The sequence below is a fragment of the Mirounga leonina genome, unplaced genomic scaffold (assembly GCF_011800145.1).
Source record: "Mirounga leonina isolate KUSES-001 unplaced genomic scaffold, KU_Mleo_1.0 Mir_171, whole genome shotgun sequence".
Classification (NCBI taxonomy): Eukaryota; Metazoa; Chordata; class Mammalia; order Carnivora; family Phocidae; genus Mirounga; species Mirounga leonina.
In genome coordinates this window covers 22,921,546-22,946,317 of record NW_023270436.1, presented here as the reverse complement: position 1 = coordinate 22,946,317, position 24,772 = coordinate 22,921,546, and the positions used below count along the sequence as shown (strand labels likewise).

Sequence of the window (24,772 nt, the reverse complement as noted above, 5' to 3'; positions counted from 1 at the left end):
GCTCAGCCTGGGTCTTTAAGCCGTTGAGTGTCCCTGGGCGAGTCCCCGAATCCCGAATCCAGCCTGGGTCTCCTCAGAGCTTCTCATAAATGAATGGGTGAAACCATCCCTACCCATATCTCTTGGGTCTCGAGAGGAGCCTGGGTTCAGGAGGCAGATGCGGAATCCCCAGCGCACTCCCTCGGCCTCTAACCGAGTGGCGCTGCGGGCGACAGGCGGGCGGGGGCAACCCGGAAAGGCCCTGGGAGCTCTTTCAGGTAAGCTCTCTTGATTGACAGCCCGGGGGGCGGGCTCCCGGTGACGGCTGCCCCGCCCCCTCACGTCGAGTCGGTTGGCGCCAGTCTAGGGAGGTGGGCGGGCCCTGGGGTCCGCGGCGCCCATTGGGCGTGGGGGTAAGCTCCCGGGAGGGCCTAGGGCCCCGCCCCTGGCCTTGAGGCGGCCAATGGGCGCGGCGCATGGGCGGAGCGTCGGCGGCGTCGGCGGCGGCCCGGAGGCTGAGGCGGCTGAGGCGGCTGAGGTGGCCGCTGGGGCTGAGGCGGCGGGCGCGGCCGGGATGGCGAAGAGCCGCGGAGAGAACGGGCCGCGCGCGCCCGCGGCCGAAGGGAGTCTGTCGGGGACCCGAGAGAGCCTGGTCCCGGGCCCCGACGCCGCAGCCGCCGACGAGCTCAGCTCTCTCGGCTCGGACTCGGAGGCCAACGGCTTCGCCGAACGCCGCATCGACAAGTTCGGCTTCATCGTGGGCTCGCAGGGCGCCGAGGGCGCGTGAGTAGCGCCGGGGCTCGGGGCTGAGGGCCGGGGCTGGGCGCGGAATCCGCGCGGGGGGCCTCGACGCGGACGGAGCCGCCCTCTGGACTGACCGACACGTTCCCCTCCCAGCCAGAGACCAGCGACCCCTCCCCTCCCTGCCCCACCCCCACCTCCTCCCAGGCGGAGTCACCCGCCCCTCACTCTCGAGCCCGCTTCCGACCTAAGGACAGACAGGCCAACCCTACCTCCCCTTGCCCCCGCCCTCCAGACACATTGACCCGCCCCCAGGAAGCGCCCACAGTGCCCTCCTCCCAACTGCGGGACAGAACGACAGACACCTGGCCCAACCGCACTGCTGCCGCCGCAGCCTTAGGCCTAATTGACTGTGCCACCCCTGGGAGGCTCACAGATGGCTGCCCCTCCCCTGACAGATATCCTCTCTACCCCCATCCCCCAAGACCCACAGACGCCCTGTCTCCACTCTGCTACCCCCACACCAGGGAGATACCTTCGGCAGAGGGACTTCAAAGGGACAGACTGCCCTGCCCTCATTCCACTCCAGGACAGACTGACCCTTACCTCAAGACACGCAGACTTCTGGGTGGACCGGACTGACATTGATCAGCAACCTCCCAGACAGTCCCACCCTGGGGCAGGTAGTCCCTTCCCTTCACGGAAGGGTCACAGAGTGCTCTCCTCCCCCTTCAGAGGCAGATTTCTCTGTCACTGGCAACAGGTGGGCAGACACTCCCCCTTCCCAGGACCCACAGGGTGACAGTGCCTCACCTCCAGGACAGACAGTTGGCTGTCTCTGTGTATGCTGTGGAAACACCCACCTCCTCCCAAAACACAGACTCAAGGGGGCAGGCATAGAGACAGCAGGGTCCCCGCTGGTAGCACACCCTGACCCCCACCCCCAGAGCATCCAGGACCCAGCTGGCAGGCAGAGAAATGTGAGGCAGTCTCCAAGCTGGGTTACTGGGCAGCCACACTGCCCCACAGAACCCTCTGAGCCTCATCCTCACAGAGATCATATATATGGGCTGGCGGTCCCCTTAAGAAGGATAGACTCCAGACCCCACTCCCATCCCAGCTGTCCTGTCACATGAGACTAGTGTTCTGCACAGAAATACAAGCCTCTCTCATGGTGTGCCTCCCCTTTGACAGAGAGCCTCACATAATTACCTGTGGGGGCCCATAGGACTCAGCTAGGACCCTACTCCAGATGGTCCTTTGTCCCCTTCTCTGACTGTCCAAGACTCCCCCAGCCTGTCTTATGACTTACGAAGGTGCCTTGACCATCTCTTAAGAACCCCACCCCACACAAGCAGCCCCATAAAGGTCATTTCCGGGATTTTACCCAGTCCTAAAGCCTCATATTTACCAGGCCTGCTTCTCCTTTGGAGAAATGTAGCTCCCTCTCCTAAGGAGAGTTCTCTCCTACCCACTGGATCTGTCTCCTCCAGCCTCTCCCACTTGCTCACAGCAGGCTAAACATTGCCCAGTGCAGGACGCAGAGAGCACCCCTTATTCTGATGCCTCACCTTGATTTGATGCTTTGTCACAGCTCCCCTGGGATTAACTTGTGAGAAACCAAAGGAGACCTTAGGGTATGTTTTTTGAATTGAGGAGCAGTCACTAGGGATTAGGGCCCTGAGAGGGATGGGGTCTTGACAAGTGGGAAAGGAGTTCCCAATTGCATTTGTGGGTTCTTGGAAGGAAGAGCTCAGATTTGCTGGTGAATTCTAGGAGAAAAGAGTTCCTACTGCTTTCTTATAGGCAGTTAACCAGATATCAGGGTACAGAGCAGTGTGATATAGTGGGAAAAGGCCAGACTTAGGGGGAAAAAAATCACACTTGCTGGCTGTGTGACCTTGGGCAAGATCCTGAATCTCTGAGCCTGTTTGCTCACCATAAAAGGCAACAGTAACATGTACTCCGAAGATTACTGTGGGAATTAAGTGAACTCAGGTATATGAAGGTGCCTAGCACAGTGTCTGACCCAGGTAGTGGCCTAGAAAATGTTAGTTTCCTTTCTTTTCCTTCTAAGGGTCTGAGAATTGATGAGAAGAATGAGGGCGTACCTCTGGTATTTATGAACAGAGAGACGCCCCAGTGGGAGCACCTCCCTTTGGCTGTGTTCCCCCACCAGGCAGCCAGACATCTGTCTTCCCCACACTCCAGCCACAAACCCAGGCTTTGCAGATGCCCTCAGCATCACTGGTGTTTATAGAACTGGGTCTGAGGTGGGATCCCAGGTTCCCTCCTCTGTCCCTGCCTCACTTTCTTGACCCTGTTGATCAACCTAAAATCTCTGGTGTCTGAAAGCTTGACTGTGCCTGCTTAGTTTATATTGTGGTTCCGAAGAAGCCAAAAGTAAGTCCCTGCCCAAGGCCAGAAGAGGGGAAGTTATGGAAAGTTTCAGGGTGACTGCCCTAACGCTAATCTCATGGTTAAGGGTGCTAGGAGTCCATGTGCTATCCCAGAGAAGTGAAACGTTAGCACTAATGGCTGCAGTGGAGAGGGCAGGGAGTCTGGCTCCAGATTAAAGGTCCATTTCAGCCACTGTGGACCAAAGGTTGTCTCAAGACAGTCGGTTTTGGCAGTTGCCAGGGGCTTAGGGGGTGGGGAAGAAAGCAGATCAGAGGCTACCCTGTTCAGGTGACTGTTACGTGCCTGGCGTGAGCAGATCATAAAATCATAGACTGTTGAAACTGGAAGGGATCTTTTTTTTTTTTTTTTTTTAATTTATTTGACAGAGACACAGCGAGAGAGGGAACTCAAGCAGGGGGAGTGGGAGAGGGAGAAGCAGGCTTCCCGCCGAGCAGGGAGCCCGATGCGGGGCTCCATCCCAGGACCCTGAGATCACGACCCGAGCCGAAGGCAGACGCTTAACGACTGAGCCACCCAGGTGCCCCAAACAGGAAGGGATCTTAAGAGATTGACCCAGCTTAGCCTTTACTTTTACAGATGAGGAAACTGAGGCTCAGAGAGGAGAATCACTTGCTTAAGATCACACAGCATATTAGTTGGCAGAACCAAGACTTGAACCCAGGGTTTCTGACTCCTAGGTCAGGACAGTTTCCACTGCCTTCACCATCCATTAATATGGCCTATGGCCCCAGCAGAAAATCAGGTGCTGGGTAGGTGGAACAGAAGGTTCTTAGCAGGAACCTGCCTGCCCTCATCTTCCCTGACTTAGCTCAGCAGTGTAGGAGGCTAACAGGGACAAGCCAGCAAGGGTAACAATATGCTGTCATCACTGGTTTATTAGACTGAGCAGCTTGAGGGCTGGGACCAGGCTTATTCACCTTTTTCTACTCAGGCCTGCAGAGAAGTAAATGCTCAATTAGTATTTATTTACTGAATGACATTTACTGACAGACATTTCAAGTCAAAAAGCTGAAAGTGACCCTAGAGATGGCTGTCATCATACAGATAGGTAAACTGAGGCCTGAGAAAAGTGATTAGCCTCACCTCTTCAGTTTGTTAGGATCAGAGCCAGAAACTAATCCCAGAACTTCTGATTCCCAGCCCTAGGCCCTTTCCACTTCTTTACCTTGTCTGTCTTTTGAGCCTATTCTACAGGATACCTTTGGTGAGCCTGTGATAGTCCCTGCCTGCTCGTGAGCAGTAGCCAGTAAGTGAGGAGAGAAAGAAAGAAACCAGCCAGCAAAGGGCCCTGTGGTTGGCAGGCACACAAACAGAGGTGCTGGCAGCATTAGTTCTTTTGGCTTGGCTGGGGGCTGAGCTGGTTGCTGAAGACCAGGAAGGACCAGAGGAGGAAAAAGAAGTGTTCTCAGTGGAGAAGGGTAGGAAGAGTGATGTTACCATTCCTATCACTTTGGGGTAGGAAGAACAGATCTATATGGGGAGGTTCCTTCTGTAGCATAGAGGAGGTGGTCAGGAAGGGAAAGAAAGATACTAGTTGGATACCAGGTCTCCTGACCCAAGGGAGATGGCCTGAGAGAGGTGGGTTCCTGACCTCCCTCTTTTCCCATGTGATTGCCAGGAATGGCTTCCTAAGGCTGGAACTTCCCACCTAGTTTCAGTCTGCTCTGTGCTGCAGGCCAGATGAGGTGAGGAGCTATGCTTTCTGGGATCCCGTGGGTGTTGGCTTCCTGCTAGGGGAGAGAAGGATCTGAGCTGGGTCCAGAGAGAAACATCTGGAATAGTAGTATTGTCTTCTGCTGATTCAGTTCTCTTGTCCCCTGGGCCCTCCACTATTCCTAGCCAACTGTGGCAGCCCCGTAGAACTGGCTTAATTGGCATCCCTATAGTTTGGTCTGTGCCAGTTTTTGTTGGGGCAGGGCCAGGGCCCTCCTGACAGGCCACAGCCTGTCTCCCTGCCTTCCCACCACGTTCTCCAGCTTATAAGCTCAGAGCATCCTCTTTTCTTGAGTTATTATGGTTCCCAGGAGAGCATGGAACTGGCAGTGGAGTGGTCCCTGGGTGGTCCATCTGGAAGGAGGCAGCTGCACATGTGGAGCCCTGGTCTGTGGACTTTAGACCACAGGCCGTCCATTTTCTCTTTTCTCCAGCTTCAAAGGAAAATCCAGTTTGGTGGCCTTGTGGGTGTTCTGGGGCCTCAGACAAGACTTGGTGAAGTAGGAGGCCAGTGCACCAGCTGCTGCCCTGGGAAGGTGCCTGTGTGTCCGCCTGATAGGAAATCCTAAGCTGTGGGAAAGAGATAAGGCAGCGGGCCCTACTTGATGTTTTGTCCTCCCAGCATCTGGGCCTGAAACAGGACCTCCAGAGGACCAGTGAGGCCTGGCTCTGGTCCAGCCACCCAATCTGCTTACACTGAGGTGGGGGGAAAGAAGATGCTCTGTGTTCCCTCTTCATACAAACTCTGGAGTCTGGTTGTGTTTGTGACTTTGGACATGTTGCTTCACTTTACTAAGCCTCAGTTTCTCACTGTGAAATGGTTGTGATAATACTGATTTTTGCAGGGGTTTTTGTGAGGTTTACAGGAGCTGATGTTTAAAAAGAGTCTAGCACACTGTAGGTGCTCAATGAATGTTCTTGCTACTTTTTTTTTTTTTTTAAGTAATCTCTATACCCATTGTGGGGCTCAAACCCATTACCCCGAGATCAAGGGTTGTATGCTCTTCTGACTGAGCTAGCCAGACACCTCTGTTCTTGCTCCTTTTTAAGATTGGAGTGGCTGGTGGTCCCATCTTTTCATTTTCTACTTGCATCTCTAGATACGATGATGAGTGTCAGTGAGGTTCATTCCCCTGTGAGCAGGAGTGAACCGTAACCAATGTTGCCCCTGAGAGGGGCAGTTATCCCCATTCTATGGATGAGCACACCAAAGATCTGAGAAGAAAGTGCCCAAGGTTTGCCAGCTGGTAAATGGCAGAACTAGGACTAGAACCTGTTTCTCAATGCTAAATCCAGTGACTAAGCCTTGCTCAGGTGGCAGCAGGCAGATGACAGGTGCTCACTAGTCCCTGAGGCCCGCACACCCAGAGCAGGAGTTAGCAGGAACTTGGCTACCTCCCCATCCTGGTGTGGAGGGCAAGGTAGGTCTCATGACAGCGAAAGTCCATAGCCAGCCAAGTCAGAGAAGGAACCAGTGAGAAAGATACTTGGGGAGGCCCTGGAAGCATGGCCAGATGAGGCCTGGTCTAGCCCTCCCATAGGCCAGAGTCCATGCTGCATTGCTGTTGACCCCAAAATACTGCCTAATGGTCATCTGACTTTGATGTCCGTTCTGTGCCTTTGTTTCTTTGTAGCTAAGGCAAGAATTATGCTCCCTGTACAGGTGAGGAATCCAAATGGAGCCAAATTAAGGAGGAATCCCAGATCTTCTGATTCTCAGCCTACTGCTACCCTACATGTCACTCACTGCCCATTCTCTTCCTGACTCCCAGCCAGTTGAGCATCCAGGCCAGGATACATTGTCCACCAGAGCAGAACCCAGCCATCATCCACCCATTGTCAGTGCCCTAGCTGATGACTTTATCCTGCAGGCAGTACATGTGAGGGGGAGGACGCCTCCTTTAGCTGCTTTGCTCTCCTGGGCCCAATGACCCTCCCTGGCAAGGAGGAAACTGTCCTGTCTGCCCCACTGGCAAACCAACACTCCTGATGCTTCACCTGCTTAGAAGCCTCCTATCCAGGATTTCAGGGCAGCTGCCAACTTTGGCTTTATTTTATCTCACCTTTCTCTTTCCTTTCTTATCCCACCCCGCCCTCTGCATGCCCTCTGCAGCTCCTAAGAAACTGTCACAGTTTAGTTCTTCACTGCTCATCAGGTAGGAAAGTAGGCAGCAGACTCAGGAGACTGGGAGAGAAACCCAAGTCTTACTTTTGCCAGCTTATCCATCTTAGTAGTGAGTTTATATACCAAATATTTATTGAGCACCACTCTGCCAGCCCTTGTGATTCGGACAAGGGATACAGAACTGAACAAGGCATTTGTGTCTTGTTGCCCTCAAGAGGTTCACAGACTTGTTGGAAAATAGAACCACAAACAAATCATTACCGTGTTGAGCAGTAAAGGCTATAATTGAGGTGTGTGGTTGCTCTGAAATATATAGGAAGAGGCAGCCAGCTCCATCTATAGGAGCCCAGGAAGAAGTGACATTGATCCAGTCCTCAGAAGGAGCAAGAAGGGCATTTCATTGGGTGGGAGGGGACCTATGTGCAAAGTACCCCCAAAAGCCAGCTGTTTGAGAAATACGGTGTGCAAGAGCGGAGGTGACAAGAAGAGCAGAAGGCAGGAGGAGGATGTGAAACAAGGGGAGGCTAGGAAAGTAGGTTGGGTGGACCATGCGTAGCCTGGAATGTCACACTGAGGCCTCCTGTGTTTCATCAAGGTCAGTCTGGTGCTGGTGTAGACAGGAGCTGGACCGCAGGCAGTGAGACCAGTTGAGGGAGTTCAGGACAGCCCAAAAAGGCAATGGAGAGGCCTGGAAGAGGTTTGGAGCTATGAGGATGAAGAAGCCAGCAAATCAGTAAGGCTTGATGCCTAACTGGCTTTGTGGACTGATGGGGAATTGGGAAGGCTTGGGACAAGATGAAGTGGCCCTGATCTCTCACAGAACCCATACTGGGGCCCTTTGACCACAGGGAGGGAAGGCCTGAAGTGGACATTGGGCTGCTGCTGACTCTGCTTTGTCACAGCCTTGGGCTCCCCAAGGTGCCTGGCATGGCTGGCATGGCCCAGAACACATCAAGGGATTCTTTGTCTCTCTCCAGTAGGAGAGCGGGTTAGCTGGCCTGGTTGGGGTGGGGGGTGGGGTGAGTGGTACTGAGCTTTGTGCTCTCTGCCCAGTAAGCATATTGGATGGCAAAGAAGGCTACAAGGAGAGCCAGACTCCTCTTCAAGGAGAGAGGAGTAAGGCCTGAGGGCATGGAAAACCAGCCTTAAGGTGGCATGCAGCTGGAGAGGGTAGGTATGGGGCTTTGGGCATAGATAAACTGATCAAGGGGAGGCACATGGCAGCCAGGGCCAGCTTGACCTCACCCTGAGTCTTTATTGTGTTCCTAGAACTGGGTCCTCAGCTGGGGCAGGTGGAAATAAGTCCTGTACCTGTGAGAAGGTGAACCCCTTAGCACTTAGGAGCATCGCCAGCCATTTCTCAGAGATGAAAGAGTCTGGCTGGAAATGTGGATTTAGGCTAGTAGTGGGAAAGGGCTCTGAATGAGGCATAGGAGTCAAGGTGCTGGTGTTGGCTCCACCACTGACCCTTATGGAGTGTGACTGAGGTATGTCCTCTCTCCCGACCATGAGGCTAATGCTCCCTGTTTCTCACCCAGCACTTACTATGTGTGCAGCTGGGGATGGGGAATGGGGGATGCAGACCTGGTCCTGCCCTCCCAGGACTTACAGCCTAGCAGGGAAGTCAGATATTCAATAGGTATTAAAGGCGTGGCCTGTGTACAAAAGGATTGTGAGGATCAAATGAGATAACTGGATTAGGAGCATAGCATAAACAAAGACTGCTGAACAGGGGTCAGACCTGAGTCCCCAGCCTCCTCAGTGGATCCCTAACTAGCTGTGTGACCTTGAGAAAATTGCTTAATCTTTCTAAGCCTCAGTTTCCCTCACATATAAACCAAGGCAGTTTTAATGGGATGATGTTGAAGAGCTCTTCTGCTTCTGAGACTGACCTTGGAGTATATGAAAAGTACTTTGAGAAGTTTTTTATGAGGTACCATGCAAGTGCAAGGGGTTGTCATGGCACAGCCCACAGAGACCAATTCTTCCAGCATGCTCTGTTCCTCCTGTGGGAGGACCTCTCTTTGTGTGTAGTACCAGTGACCCTCATGTCTTTGGGAGTATAATCAAATCAAAGGATGCTCTGATTTGTCTAGCTCTTTAGTCTGCAAAGTGCTTTCATTCTCATTGCCTTACAGTAGTCCTTACAGGAGCAATGGGAAATCTGTAGGATAAGTTTTATTTTCCCTGTTTACAGACAAGAAAACCAAAGCTAGGCAAGTGATGGAATTGGGCCTGGAACCCAGAATTCCTCCTTTCCAATTATCTATCTTACCAAAGCTGGTGCCCACTGTGTGGCCTCTCTGGGCCACCTCCCTTCGCCCCCCCCCCCCGCCCCCATCCCGGCTTTAGGACTTCAGTCCAGCCCTAAGTGTCTGTGCTTCTCCTGGTAGGCTTCTCAAGTTGTTTTGAGGTGTTGTGATGAATGGTACACTTCCTGTCCCAGATCTTCACACACAGCCCTTCACATGTACCCTAAGACAAGGCAGGAGCAGCTGGCTAGTGAGGGGGCTCAGGAACATAGTGCAGAGAACTCTTGTTCCTCCTGAGTGCACTCTGGGCCCTGGGCTCTGTGGGTCCAGGAGCGTTCCTTCCCAACCAGCCACTTTTGGAGGATGCTGCTTCTTTCCCTTCCCTTTCTGTCTTGGTTTCACAAAAAGGGAGAACCTAAATTTGGACCTGGGGGAGCCTGGGTTCAAGACACCAGCATACCTGGCTCTGTCACTTTCTAGTCATGTGACTTTTCTGAGGTAAATGGTCCAGGTGGTGGCACTGGGAGAGAAGGGGTGTTATGAGGATTAAGAGGTGATGTTGGTAAAACACCCAGCAGTGTGTGCCACAAAATAAAGGTACAGGATGGCTCTTAACAATTCGAGTGTGAATTATCCTCTGAGGTTCACTTCAGGCCTTTGGCATAATGGTGCAGATCCAGATTCCTTCATGTGCTCTGCCCACCACCCTTGGGCCTTGGGGTAAGGCAGGAGCCAGTCCCACTCAGCTTGTGGTCTGGAGCTTTCTGGCCTCCCAGGGCAGGCTGGGAATCCCCCCCCCCCCCCCCCGCATCAGTTCCTCTTTGAGTCATTTGGAACAGAGTCCTCAGGTGACCCTGTCTTGGAGGGCCTGATCTTCCTTCTCTTTGGTCTGTGAAGATAAAGCAGAAGTGAGAATAGAGGTGGATCTGCTGAAAGATTCAACTTGAAGCATGCAACCATAGTGCTGCCTGGGGTCTCAGGCCTCCTGGGTAGTGACAGTCACTTGGGGAAGAAATCAGAATTTGTGTCATAATTACCACCACCCTCCCTGGGCTTTTTGTCCTGCCTCTGAGTGACCCCTTCCATCCTCGCAGCATAGTCACATGGTAATGCCATTGTACAGAGACGTCTGCATGGTGAACCAGACTGGACCATCATAATCCCCATTTTACAGAGGCAGATAACAAATCTCAGAGAGGTAAAGTGACTTGCCAAGCATCACATAGTTTATGGCTCTGAGTCCACAAAGTTCCCTGGGATCAAGGCTTGTGTGCACCTAGCCTAGTAGTCAGCACTCTGTGCTGGAGTTGAGTGACAGAGTAGGAGAAGAGCATTCACCACCCACGACTGTCTTCTGCTCACCCTGGACCTTAGATAGTTACTGGCTTGCTGAAAACCTGTTTCTTCATCTTTGGAAGGTGTGGGGGGGGGGGGAGGAGGTGATAATTAGAGGACCTATTTCATTGACTTGTTGTCAGAATTAAATGAAATAATGTAAGTTAAGTGCTGAGCATCATGTCTGTTGCATAGCAAGTGCCTGGTAAGTGCTCTAACAGACATTCAGTTACATTAATTGAATATTAGAATTATAATGTTGTAAAAGGCTGTCATCAAGCACATCTGTGCTCAGCCTTGTGCTGGGCTTCAAGGAAGATTCAGAGCTGGTATCAGGCCAGAGAGGGAATGTTCTTTATCAAGCACTTTCTGTATTTTGCCCACCTGATCTCAAGGTAAAAGAGTATTAGAAGAGTATTCCCATCTCACTGTGGAGAAAACTGAAACACAGAGTTCCTGAGATCACAAAGCTAATGATTCTGTCAACACACATTTATTGGGCACCAGTTAGGTACCAAGCTCTATTCTAGGCCCAGGACACACTGTGGAGAGTGAGATGGGTAGAACCCTCCAGGAGTGCACCTTCTCATGGAATGCTGCCTCAGCAGAGCAGATAGTCGGGTGGGGAAGCCGTACCTGCTCCACTAGACTGCTCACATTCCCCAAACAAGCCGTGCCCTTTTCTGTTAACTTGTGCTTGCTCATACGGGGTCTTCTGCCTGCTGTGCCTTTTCCCCTTTCTCACCCTGGCCACTTCCTATCACCCTTCAAAGACCATCTCAAAAGTTAGCTCCCCTTTACCTGAACAACCCCCCAACCACTACCACCACTGTGGGGGCTTCTTGTAGTTTCCTAGCACCTTCTGCATGCTTCTGTGATAACACTTCCATGTGTACCAGTTATCTACTCACCCATCTGTCTCCTCTACCAGATTGACCTCTTCAAGGGCAGGGACTGCATTTTATTCATCTCTTTGTAGATTCAGCCCTGGAACACAGGCTCTGGAGAAATGTGTATAGAATATAATGAGGGGCTGATTGTGTTCTGTCCCTGGAGTAGTTAGGAAAGGCTTTGTAGGCATGAGAGGGAGTTCTGAATGAGGCCATGGAAGATGAGTGGGACTGAATTGGAGTGGGGGCAGGGGTGACAGAGGGCCTTTTAGAGAGAGGGCCACCTAGAGATAGGGTTGGGGAAAGAAGAGGGGATGTTAAGAGAAAATAGGAGGGGCTGAGAGCCAGGGCCTTAGGTTTCTTTTGGACAAGGAGAGGGCAGTAGGGAGCCTTGAAGGAATCAGTGAGTCAAACAGTGAGTCAAAACTAATTTGGTAAGATCAATCAGATCTAGAAGTTCGGTAAGGATGGGTGAGGGGGCTGTACATGAATCAGGATGGCCCCTGGGTGTCCACAGTCAGATTGTGATCTGAGGACATGGTTGCCTGTGGGAAGTTTTGAGCACTACTCTGCCTGCTAAGAGGGGGGGCTTGGGGAAGGGAAGTCTTCTATTGAGAATAGTCTCCATACCTTTCTGCAGTGTCAGGGAGAGCTGCCCTGGGGGTTTCTGCTGTGGTCTATACCTCCCTAGCTGGGTAGGGGAATGGGGATTCCTTGCTTTTTGGAGCCAGCAAGGTTGATGCCTAAAGGAACCATTTCTTCCGCTTGACATCAAGAGGGGTGGAGCTGAACAGAGTGGAGAGCTGGGCAGAGGCCCAGGGCAGCAAGGCCAGTGAAGGGTGGAGAGAACCTGTTTACCATTGTGTACTGACCCAGGGCTGGAAGGAGCAAAGCCAGGGAATTCCTTACGGGAAAGGGAGGCAGGCCCAGAACTGGCTTGCACTGGGAATTGGGGAGAGTGAAGCAAGCCAGACTCTCACCCAGACAGAGAGCCTGGACATTGCCTTACCCTTAAGTCAGTGGCTGCCAGGCCGCAGGAGGGAGCGCCAGGCTGCTGCAGACCATCTTCCTTTTCCACACTGACTCACAGCATGGCCTCGGGCAGATCACTTACCCTCTGGCTATAGGCCTCCCTGACTGTCTGGGGAGGAGGTAGACTTACTGGGTGATCTCACAGTCCTCCCAGCCCTGACTGTCGGCCATTTGCACCACCCCTCTCCAACCCACCCTCTTGCATTCCAGTTTCCTATCATCAGTTATTATGGAGCTGGCATAAAAGCTGTTTATACTTTCAGTCATTACCACCTCTTAGGTTAATGAACTCCAGAGGTTGTTACCCAGCGTGCAAAGTAGGTCAGCCTTTTGTTTATCCTCACTTTTTCCAGCTCTGGGAGAGAGGGAAGCTCCTCCACCCTTGTCCCTGGTTCAGTCATTGGCTGTGCTCTTTCTGCACATCCACTTCCCAATTTTCCACGCTTTCTTGTCGCTCATTCCTGCCCTTCTCGGCACAGAGGGTAGTGGTTCTCTACTGGGTGGTAAAGAAGAGAGAAGAGAATGTGACAGGCACTGAGGCCTTTAGATTATATTGAGGCCAGGTGGTGAGACACTTTATATTTATTGGATAATTTAGTGTCTAATTAGCAGCTTCCACTTCCAGGCTGTGTAACCTTGGGCAGATTACTCAACCGTGCTGAGCTTTAGTTTTCATGTCTATTAAATGGAGATAATAAAAGCTACTTCCTTGGGGAATTGTGTGCATATGTAGTACTTGGCAGAGCTACTTCATGGCCAGTGCTGGAAATGTGTCCACTCTTACTGCCTCATGTGATCTTTACTGCTGCCCTCTAAGGAGGTAGCATTGCCCTACCATATTACAGGTGGGGAAGCTGCTCGGAGTGGAGCAGCCTGCCAATTTCAGACAGCTATAAAGTGATAGAGCTGGGATCAGAAGCCAGGAGTTATAGTCTGTGTCATTAAGTAAATTACTTAATCTCTCTGGGTGTCAGTTGCTTCATGGGTAAAATGGGCATAATCCTGCCCTGCTGCATGTGTATGTGTCTGTGTGTATGAGCCAGTCAGATGAGAAAAGGGATATGAAAGTACTAGGTAAGCTGCAAATACCAGTCACCTAATAGCTACCATTTGCTGGCTGCTCACCAGGCTGGACCCTTATACACATTTATTCCTCACTGCAGTCTTGTAAAATCTGAGGTGTGTATTATGGTCCCACTTAAAGATGAAGTTGAGACAGGGAACGCAAGTATTTTGCCTATGGTCTCCCAGGTGGAGGAGCTGGAATGGAAACCTAGGTTGGTTGGCTTCAAGATCCCCACTCTGTTCACTCTCCCCATACCTCAGCTGGCCTCCAGTGGTTGAGATGAGGAGGATCAAATCCTATCGTCTGTGACCTTAGGCTTTCTGTTTGGGCTTTGTTTCTCTTCAAATGAAGAGGCTTTCTGTTTGGGCTGGTTTGGAGAGTGAGGCTTGGAGGAGGGGGTTAAAAATGGTTCCTTGGGATCAAGATTTATCTTCCATCATCAGATGAAGGGGGCATGGGCATGGGCACCATACCTGGTTGACTGCCAGCCAGAAGGGCTGAGGCGTGCTTGGGCAGAAGGCAGACAGCTAGAAGGACAAGTGGGGAGAGAACCCCAGTCTTTGGTCTTATATAGCCTTGGGAACTGGTCTTGTTCCTCTGAGCTCTTGCAAACTTCCAGCTTCTGGGTTTGGAGAGAAGGCTAGGAAACTGGGAGCCTGCAGAGCATGGGGTCAGCAGAGTATCACTGCTGCCTTGGGCCATGGCCTGGCATAGTACAGCTAAGCCTAGCTCAGCCTGAGAGCTCAACAGAATCTGGGATCAGTCACCCCCTGGCTGCCCAGTTTTGTCTCTTCTGTGCCTCTCTCCCTCAGGAGGGGGTGGCCAGCAAACAGCATTTTGCCCAGGCTTGCCACCTCCTGACTGAGGTTCTGCTTGGGAGCTGTGCCCATCCAGCATATTGGCTTCACTGAGCATTGCTGGGTATGGGCAGGCTTCTCCCTGGGTCAGTCAGAGCACTGGAGATGGGGATAGACTGTCTCTGGGGGCTTGGGGACCAAAGATAGAGCCCCACAGTGGCATCTGGAGAACGGCTGATTTCCTCATAGTCTTCCCAGGCGAGTCCAAAGCAGCACATGAGTCACTGTGGCAGAGGGGATTCCCTGGTTCTACCACTTAACTTAGTAGCTTTGTGACTTTGTCCAAGTCATATAACCTCTCTGATTGGGTCAAGTTTCTCGGGTGCCAAATAGTAATTAATCTATTAATTAGTGAGGGATCCACCTCACTGAGCTATTAGTGGCACAGATAAAATTGACGTAAGCAGAAGTGGCTTGTAGCCCTGAATGCAATTCATATGAAAGTAATGATGTCATGAAGAAAAGCAAGCAGGCACCGGTTGAATACCTGTGAGATGCTTGGTGGGAGTTACAGAAGTTCAAGACCCAGTCCAGTTAGGGACAGTGCTAAGCAATATGAGCAAGTTATAATGAAGTGCTCATTTCATCTCTTGATTCATTAATGAATTACTGCTGAAATCAGTTTTAGGGGATTGGGACCAACATTAAAAGAAGACAAAAGAAATAGGGGCGCCTGGGTGGCTCAGTCGTTAAGCGTCTGCCTTCGGCTCAGGTCATGATCCCAGGGTCCTGGGATCGAGCCCCGCATCGGGCTCCCTGCTCAGCGGGAGGCCTGCTTCTCCCTCTCCCACTCCCCCTGCTTGTGTTCCCTCTCTCGCTGTGTCTCTCTCTGTCAAATAAATAAATAAAATATTAAAAAAAAAAGAAGACAAAAGAAATAGACTAGAATAATATAAAATTAAAATGAGAATTTCAGAATGCATATAAGAGTAAATTATTTCATAAAATGTATTTCCATTATACGTGTGTGTGTGTGTGTCTAAAATCTCAGTATAGAATGTATTTCTTATTGTGGGTCTCAGTTTGAAAACTTTGAGAAATAGTGTTCTAAGTCAAGATTGATGTCTTCAGGTTGGAGGACAGTTAATGAGATCAGGGCAGGCATGGAGACTATGTGAAGGCTGAGGGCTTAACCTGTAGGAGCAGAGGAGTATAGTATAAAGGTTAAGAGCATGGGCTGTGGAGTCAGGCAGGCTTGGGTTTGAGTCCCAGCTCTGTCACTTCCAGCTATATGGCCTTGAGTGAGGCACTTAACTTTACTAAGTCTTGGATTCTACTTCTGGAAAGTGGAGAGAATGGAGAGAATGGTATTATGGTAAGGTTATTATGAAATAGGAGTAGGAAGAAATTGGTAAGTAGTAAATGATGTATAAATGGTAACTACTGTTGCTGCTGGTATTTGAAGCTGTGGTTTTTACTGATATATTGGGCTCTGAAAGGGTTGCTGTGACGTAGAGAGGGGAGAAGAAAGGGCATTCCAGGTAAGGATGGGTGGTTGAAAAGAGATAAGCACGTGTGTGCCTGGGATGAGACTGGTCTGGCTGAGATTTGTGCCGCCTTAAAAGAGGGTGTTGAGATTATAGATAGACATTATCAGGAAAATTTTGGCATTACATGGGGAAGAAAATTTTAATAGTAGAAACTTCAACAATAAGCTTATTGTGATAATGAGGCCCCATCCCTGGTGGAATTCCAGCATGGGTTGGGCCACTAGAGACTGTTCTTATTAGGCTCTTTAATTGCAGAGACTCCCTCAGGCCACCTTAAAGAAAGAGAGGTTTTCTGAAGGATAAGTGAAGCCCTCGAACTGAAGCATCCCTGACATGCCATTGGTCCTTTAAACTGGCCATTTGGTCAGCTTCCCTGTCACTAGAAGCTGGCTCATGCTCTCCCTCCACTGTCAGGAGGAAATTACCTCAGATAGCGTCTACACCATCATGCTATTTGCAGGGACGCCCCTGACTCCATCTTCATCTCCTGGCTCCTTTCTGGGCATCCTTTGAGGATCAATTCACAATTAAAGTCATTCCAATCATCTAGGGAAACAGGTCCAGAGAGGGCACAGGGCTTACCTATTATGGAAGGGATTCCTATACCAGACAGTAGTCTAATCAGATGCCTTTCGAGATCCTGACTGGCTAGACTGAAGGATATGTGAACCTTCTGGTTTTTTTTTTTTTTAAAGAATAGCCTGCAATTTTTTAGGAGCACATCTTGTGCATCAAGAGAAATCTACCTGCAGTTAGAGAGCACGTGATGTGCTGAGTGGTGGGTACAGCCAGACCTCTAGTGTCTTCCTTTTCACCATCTCTAGGTGACTTAAACTCCTCTGCTATTGGAGGAGAAGCCACCCAAATGACCATATTTCCTCAAAAATTTCCTCAGTTTAAGGTTTTAAAAGCCAAATAGATCTTTCGATTGACGTGTACATTTAAAGTAGTGGTGGGTTTTATTTATTTATTTATTTATTTATTTATTTATTTATTTATTTTTTAAGATTTTATTTATTTATTTGACAGAGACACAGCGAGAGAGAGAACACAAGCAGGGGGAGTGGGGGAGGGAGAAGCAGGCTTCCCGCTGAGCAGGGAGCCCAATGTGGGGTTCGATCCCAGGACCCTGGGATCATGACCTGAGCCGAAGGCAGACACTTAACAACTGAGCCACCTAGGCGCCCCTTTTTTATTGTTTCTGAGAAGATCTTGTGTTTTCCCCCGTATAGCTTAAAATCAGTAGTGTCTTAGAATCCAGGAAATATGGTCGTTTGTTTTGTAACCAATTGAAATTCCGGTCTGAGGTTTGATGTTGGGGCTTGGAAACTGCTAAAGCTATTATCTGACATCATTTAAAGGAACACTGAACTTGAATGTGTTCCCCTATGTATCTGCAGTTGGGAGAATGGGTATCTCTGAGGCCCTGCAGTCAGATCTTATCAACAAAGACAGACCTGGAGGGTTGAGGTATCAAACGGGCATGTATTTAATCACTTGGGAATTCACTGGAAGCTGGAACTTCCAGGCAAAAGCCTTGCCCTCTGTGAGCCTCAATCTTCTCATCTGCTCAGTGGGAGGATTGGATCAACTATTATCCACATCCACAACTGCCAAAACTTCCTGTTAACATAGCGTGGACATCCCCTTTCATTTAGTTAACTAGAAGACTCATGTGACTTGTATAAGCTAGTGGTTTGTAGGTGGTGGGAGGCAGCATGTCCTGTGATGTCTGGGCCTTTGGTTTCCGTTCCCTGCGTGTGTAGGGGTTGCCTGGAGACATACATCTGTCAGTAAATGTCTTGATATAAAGGTGTGGTCTCTGGTTTTCTCCTATGGGGAGGGAAAGGAAAGGAGTGTCCTCCTGTCCTGGTTCTGCCTCTAGGTGGTGAGAGGGTCAGCAGTTTGAGAGGAAAATGACCTGTGTCAGTGTATTGAGGGGGCCAAGTTTGCCTCAGACTGTTGTTTCTCCTCAGCTGTTCAGCTCGGAAGCTGCTCTCAGGCCTGTGCAGTTCCCCAGATAAAGCTCAGTAAAGAAGACCTGCCCTTTTGTGTTTTGGAGGCCTCTGTTCTGCCAAAGCCCCTCCCTCTGCTCTTCCAACCAGTAAAAGTCACAGCAGCACGTTTCCTTCCGTCAGAGAGAGAATCAGAGAATCAAGGCCTGGGCCAAGCCCTAGCCCCATCATGTCCTGTTCCTAAGGGCCTCCTCCCAGCTGCCTGAGTGCTTCTGACCCTGCACTCCTTTCTGGGAGGTCAGGCAGGACTGAGTACAGGCTCTTGGCTAGGATCTAACTTGGATTTGAGTCTGGGTTTTTCCACTGATTTGCTCTTTGACCCTGAGCAAGATACCCTCCTGGGTATCTTACCTCTCAACGTCAAGTACTTTTTTTAATTGGAAAAAAAGTAAAAGGTTAAAAAAAAGAAATTTGAAAGATCCATAATCCACCACTTTAAAAGTGATTTTAAGAAGAGAGCACGTATGTGTGTGTACAGAGGTATACACATACATTTTTTTTCATGATTTTCTTACCAATATTGCTCTGTAGGCTAAATAAGAAAGCATCTTTAGAATACCCAGTCTCCAAATGCTAGTCTCCTCCTCTTTGCCCCTGAGAGTTATGGGAACTCATGAATTCCTGGGAACTCACTTCTTGGAGGAAGCCCACTTACTTGAAGCATGCTCTGGCTAAGCCAGGGATTCTGCCCCAGCCTGCCTCAGCAGCCTGCCTGGGGTGGGTCTCCATGCTCCAGTGTTTTCCCCCGTGACTCTAGTGGGCATTCAGAGCCCAGCAGAATGTCAACACCATGAGGGCCAGGACTTTGTTCTAGTTGAAGGAGTGTTTCCCCATAGCCTGCCCAGAAGCCCTGGCCCTAAAACAATGCCAGCACAGCTGTGATAGCTGCTCAGTTAGTAGATGTAGAAATACAAATGATATTTGGTGAGGTTTTGAAGCATGTGTAGGATTTTGATAGGGTAGAGACAACTTGGAGTCTATTCCAGCAAAGGGACTGGCATGAGTAAGGTTGAGTGGTGGGAAAGGGCCAGGGTATAATTGGGGAAACTATGAGTAACTAGCTTTGCTAGAGTGAAGAGGTGAGCATGTTATTTCTGTACTTGTTTGACTTTTTTTTTTTAATCCAGCTTATACCTTGCATGTAGGCCCTCTGAAGAGGCATATTTATCTAGACAGACCCAGGACAGGAATGCTTTGCTTTGGTGCACAGATGCAGGCACTCAGACCTCTGCCCCCAGAGAGGCCCAGTGACCCCTGGCCCCCTGACACATTGGGGGAGTGGGCACTTAACCTGGTGTCTCTTTGGCTTATGCCTTTTAGGGGGAGGGCAGCATTCCCTCTCATCTATGTTAGGGTGTTCATGGGTTAGCAGCCCTAAAGGGAACACAGGGATGGGAGATAGGGACAGGAATGAAGGCCTGACAAGGCTGGTGGCTGGGACCTAAGCCAGGGCCTTTGCTTCTCTTGGCACCTCTGACAGGCCCTGCCCTTTGCTCCACAGGCTAGAGGAAGTCCCCCTGGAGGTGCTGAGGCAGAGGGAGTCCAAGTGGCTGGACATGCTCAACAACTGGGACAAATGGATGGCGAAGAAGCACAAAAAGGTGAGGGGCCTGGCCTTGGGCCTTAGGCTGGGAGTTGGCAGCCTGGGGAAGAAGAGGAAGAGGGAGGAACTGTATCAGCTTAGAGGAGCAGGAGCTTCTCCAACTGCCAGCAGCCTTGAGTGTCCCCATCTGCCAGCTCTGAAAAGGGAACAGAAGCTGGCTGGAGGGCAGGGACTAGTCTTTACTTGGTCCTCCAAGATGACTTCAGATTCACACAGAACTTTGTCCTGGAGTCAAACTTCAAAGCTACTTTTAGCTAAGAGCCCTTAATAGGCAGCTTTCCTCCAACCCTCTTGGGAGAAGTTCTTGCTGCTACTTACCACCCACCTTTCAGGGAGGACTTTATAGTGCTAGTAATAGCTAACATGTGTTGAACATTTGCAGTGTGCTGGATACTTGACTTGAGTGATCCTTAAAACTCTCCAGTGAGGTTGGTAGCAGTGGTACCCCTTCTTTATGGGTGACCCACAAATCAAGGTTTGAACCCAGGCAGTCTACATTTAGTGCCTGCATTCTTCATCACCACTAGATTAATGCGATGAGTTCCCTTTTGCCTCTTGGCCAAAGGAAAAAGAATGAAAAGTAACCTCACAGTTTAATGGTCTTATAAAAATGAAAATACCCAGTGGTCCTCTCCTAGTTAGTCTTTCTTTAGACACTAGCTCTGTTGCCCCATAGGAACATCCTTGTGCACCACAGTGTGTGCGTTGATGCCCTTGGCCACCTGGGCAGGATCCAGTTACTCCCCAGCCTAGTGGAGGCCTGTCCAGGGTCTCTCTGCACAAGTTCCCAGGGCAGAGAGTGAATCTGCTGTCCCACTGGCATCACCTGACATGCTGGTCTGGTCCAGGCTGGCACAGCTGGCTGCAGGGCCTAGCAGAAAGCTCAGGACTGAAGGTCAGATATGGGCTTGGTCCCAGCCCCACTACCTTCCCCTCTTCATGCCTGTGGCTAGCTCTGCAACTTTGTGTGAGTCACTTCACCCTCTCAGCCTCAGGTTCCCTGGTTGAGTGGTAACGACAGTCGTGTTGGAAGGCTCCCATGAGTTGGTGACTGTAAACCCCAGGCCTGTGGAGGAGAGGCACACCTAGGCCTGGGCTCTTGCTTGCTGTTCTATATAGGCTTTGTAGCATTCATTTTTGCTTATTAAACATTTCTCTTAAAAAATTTTGTTTTAAAGATAATTGTTCTCAACTGCTTCCTGCATGACTCTGGGGTCTATTTTTCTGCCTCAACACACACACTGTGGTGCACAAGGATGTTCCTATGGGGCAACAGAGCTAGTGTCTAAAAGACTAGGAGAGGACCACTGGGTATTTTCATTTTTATAAGACCATTAAACTGTGAGGTTACTTTTCATTCTTTTTCCTTTGGCCAGGAGGCAAAAGGAAACTCATCACATTAATCTAGAGGGTGGTGATGAAGAACGCAGGCACTAAATGTAGACTGCCTGGGTTCAAACCTGAGGTTCTTAACCTTGAGCTTCAGCTCCCTCTCCACTGTCTATTGTGACTAGTGGCTGGCAGAGACAGTGGATCCTTCATGTCCCAGCCTCCCTTGCAAGTGGGGATTCCAGAGGGGAGTCTTGGGGACCTCCTTTCAGCAGAGCAGGCAGCACTACTTCCTCTTCCCTTTTGCTTCCCTGGAACTGTGGTTAGAGGCCAAGGGCTCCCCCTGCCCAGTAGGGGCCACCACAGGAGGCTGTACCCTATCCAACCGAGAGGCCCTAGCCCTCTGCTTTCTACTCCTGCCACCTCAGCTGTGGTCACCCTGGCCCTAGGAGCTCTTCTTGCTTGGCTGTGCAGGCTTGGGCTCTCCCCGTGTTCAGGAAGTCAGGAGGGACAATACCTGCTTCAGGAAGTAGGTCCAGACCCAACACTTCTCCTGGACTTATCCTGAGTCCCCAGGAGGGGACTGTATAGAGGCAAGGTTCTTGCTGGAATGCTGTCTTCCCCTGTAGGGCTATGCTCAAACTCTGGCCAAGGCCTCCCAGGGTTCAGCAGGTAGGGTGTGGCCTCACTCAGCTGTCAATCAGAGAATGATAATCCCTTGTGCTTTCTGTTTGCTGAGAACTTTCTCTTGCTTTATCTTTTCTGATCCCTACCATTGCCTCCTCTCTAAGGCAGGCAGGTGGAGCTTGCCATCCCTATCACCTCTGTGCTAAGGAGGATTCCAGAGGCCAGAGTGGGAAAAGCTGGCTGTATTCCTGGTTCTCCATCCTCGCCTCCCCAGCCCCACCTGAGTGAGGGCAGGGACTCTTTGAGAACCTTAATGGACTGAAGGTATTCCTGGGCTCCCCTAGGGCAGGCAACTATGACAGGGGGCTGTGATGATGTAGAGGGGCTGGCTCAGGTCAGGCTAAGCTTGGCCCTGAAGAGAGCCTAAAGGGCCTGTGGCTCTAGGCCATACTATATCCCTTTGCCAAAGTCTTCTCAGACCAAGTGGCCTCCTTAAGGAGACCCTTGTCCCACAGCAGCAGGAAACTATTCCCAGAGTCTGGGGCAGTTCCCTTCCACTCCCTTCCTCGCCCCATCCTCACCCCACCTCTTCACCCCCTTTGCAGGCAGTCCCAGAAGCTCAAGCTTAGCTCCCATGACCAGCAACTCTGCTCTTCCCCCACTGCCTCCAGGCTGTCTGCCTGTCTCCTTCCTGGTTCTTGACACTCTCTGACCCTTGGAAAGTTTTCTCTTATTTGTGCTGGTCATCAGAAAGGCTAGGCCTTCTTTGCTCCTCTGAGAGATTCCAACGGGACTGTTTGAGGGGGTTTCCAGGTGAGGGGAAATTAGGTGTGAGCCTGAGCCCCTTCTGTGTCAGGCATTTTTCTGGGATGGAGGGGTGGAGAGGAAGGGATTTACTGAATACAGACTATGTGTCAGGCCCCCTGCTAGGCATTTTCCCACCCTTCTAATAGAATCCTAAGTATTGCCATTCTCTTCTTAACTATTGATGAGAATTGATTGGCTCAAGGTCAGCACTGGGTTCAAACCCATATCCAGTTGCTCTTCCCACTGCCCTGAGTTCCCATCTTCATCCTAGGCCAGGCTGCTTAGTGCAGGGGCTAAGGGGAGTATCATTGGCCAGTAGCCCACCCCTCCATTCTATAGGAGTGGTGCCTCTGCTTTTGCCCTCACCCTCCTTGACCATTGGCCTTGAGGTCAAGGAGGACAACCAAGGCAGCTGCCTCAGTCTCATTCTGTCCCAAAGCCCAGGTGGAGCTCACCTCTCATCTAGCTCTGAGAGTCCAGTGGAGTGCGAAGTGCATGGGGCTGGATCCCTCTAGCCTGTGTGGTATAGGAGGTAGTGGGTTCCTGATGGTGTGACCTTAATATTTTCCCACTCTGTGTTTCAGTTTTCCCATTTGTAAAAGACATGATGATTTTTCAAACTGGATTTTGACAGCGGAAGCCTTTTTCTAATAAAGACAGCAAGTATAAGAATCGAGCCCTAGCTCTGGGTCATAAACTACCCCAAACACTTCCTCCTTCTCCTCTCCCAGTCTGTGAGTGGTAGGAAAGACCTGTGGCATCGTAGCAAGAGTTGGAATCAGGACTCACAGCCAGGCCAGCTGCCTCTGCCCTGGGCTGGTAATTGTGGGAGCTCAGGGTCAAGGAGAGCAGAGGAGAGGATTCATGACCAAAACAAAGAGGGAGCCATTCTGATCAGCTCCCATCTTCCTTCTGAGTTCTGCTGAGTTCTCTCCCCTCTAGGTGGGCTGTGTCCTGCCACGTGGCTACTTAAACACCCCCATGGAAGGGCCCAGGCCATGTCTCTGGGCACATTCTGGGTCATCTCAAAAGCTACCCTCCCCACAGCTGCAGCTGTGCCCCACACCATGCAGATCCCTCCCTAGTGATATCCAGTGGTGCTCCTCCAACTTGGAGGAGCATTTTGATTCAGAAAATGGTCATGGGGATTCAGAATTATGTAGGAGACCTCCGGAATTATTGTTTTATCACTGGGCCAGGGGACAGTGAGACTGACATCACCTGGTGGCAGTGTATCTAATTATAGTCATTACTCCCCCTGCCCCTGGCATCCTAGGCTCTGCATTGTAGCAATAGTAGCAACAGGAGGGAAGTCCTCTTTTCTCCCCTTTTCTGCTTGCCCGGTGTGCTTACTGAAGGCCTGCCAAACACCAACAGAAGAGCTGGGCTGGCACACAGCCTCCAGAGGACTTGCCTCGGTGGATGCATGAGCACAGTCCTCTTTTTGACTTTCAGATCCGTCTGCGGTGCCAGAAGGGCATCCCACCTTCCCTGCGGGGCCGTGCTTGGCAGTACCTGTCAGGAGGCAAGGTGAAGCTACAGCAGAACTCTGGAAGGTTTGATGTGAGTGGCCCTTCTTTCATCCTACCCTCCCTCCCACATCTCTTGATGTCCTTCACATAGCAGCAGTCCTCCATGTGCTTACTTGGACCTCAGCAGTATGAGCTGATTAATAGGACCACCCATCAAATGCCCCACTGACCAGGCCTGTCCAACCTGTGACTCCTGGGGGCTCTGCCCATCTGAAGCTCCAGTGCTGAGCAGGCTTCAGAGGGATGGACAGATTTGCCATCCTCCATTCCAGCTCTTTCTCTTGTCAACCACCTAGTTTTGTTTTCTTAGGCTTAGTAGGCCACCTCCCAGCTCTTGGTCATCAGGAGGGGACACTCAGACCACTTCCCTGACTCCCTTGGGCTCTGTGCTCTGGGCCTCTGGGGGCCTGCCCTCAGGGTCACTGAACCCTCAGTAACTCTTAGCCTCCCATCCTCGACTCTTCTCCTGCCTCATCCAAGCTGGCCAGACACAGTTCACCCATGCCACTAGTGGGGTTGTCAGCCTTAGGGGTGGCAGAGCCAAACCAGTATCCTTTGGGGTTAGAAACCAGTCAGTGGCCAGAGAGGGCATCCTCTGCAGGCATGCCTTCCCCTCCCTACCCGTTGCCCCCTGCCCCATGGCTGCCAGAGTAAGAATACCACTCCATTCATGGGACTTCTTAGGGCCCACCTGGGCTGGGCAGCAGCTCCAGCATGCTCCCCTATGGGAGGCACTTGGCTCCCCTGGGGTTACCCCGGCTTACCTGCCAGACCTGGCCCCAGGCATCAGGGTTTCTCCCAAGCTCTTAGGGTGGGTGACAGGCAGTGAAACAGAGTTGCCAGCTACCAGCTCTTTGTTGACATACTTCATGCTTTGGCAAACACTCCTGTTTTGCCAAACCTGTTCCCTGAGAAGAGTGGGTGGGGCGGGGCAGCCTAGAGTTTCTGCTTTTGACCT

The 24,772-nt window shown here is 50.9% G+C and overlaps 1 protein-coding gene across 1 annotated transcript in view; it reads left to right on the top strand.

Moving 5' to 3' along the window:
* The first annotated feature begins 492 nt into the window (after positions 1-492).
* TBC1D10A (TBC1 domain family member 10A) overlaps positions 493-24,772 on the top strand; it is a 31,176-nt gene continuing 6,896 nt past the window's right edge. The window contains exons 1-3 of the mRNA XM_035017359.1: positions 493-762; positions 19,418-19,517; positions 23,738-23,845. Coding sequence (XP_034873250.1) covers positions 554-762; positions 19,418-19,517; positions 23,738-23,845 — 417 coding nt within the window. The 5' untranslated portion in view covers positions 493-553. The remainder of the gene's footprint in view (positions 763-19,417; positions 19,518-23,737; positions 23,846-24,772) is intronic.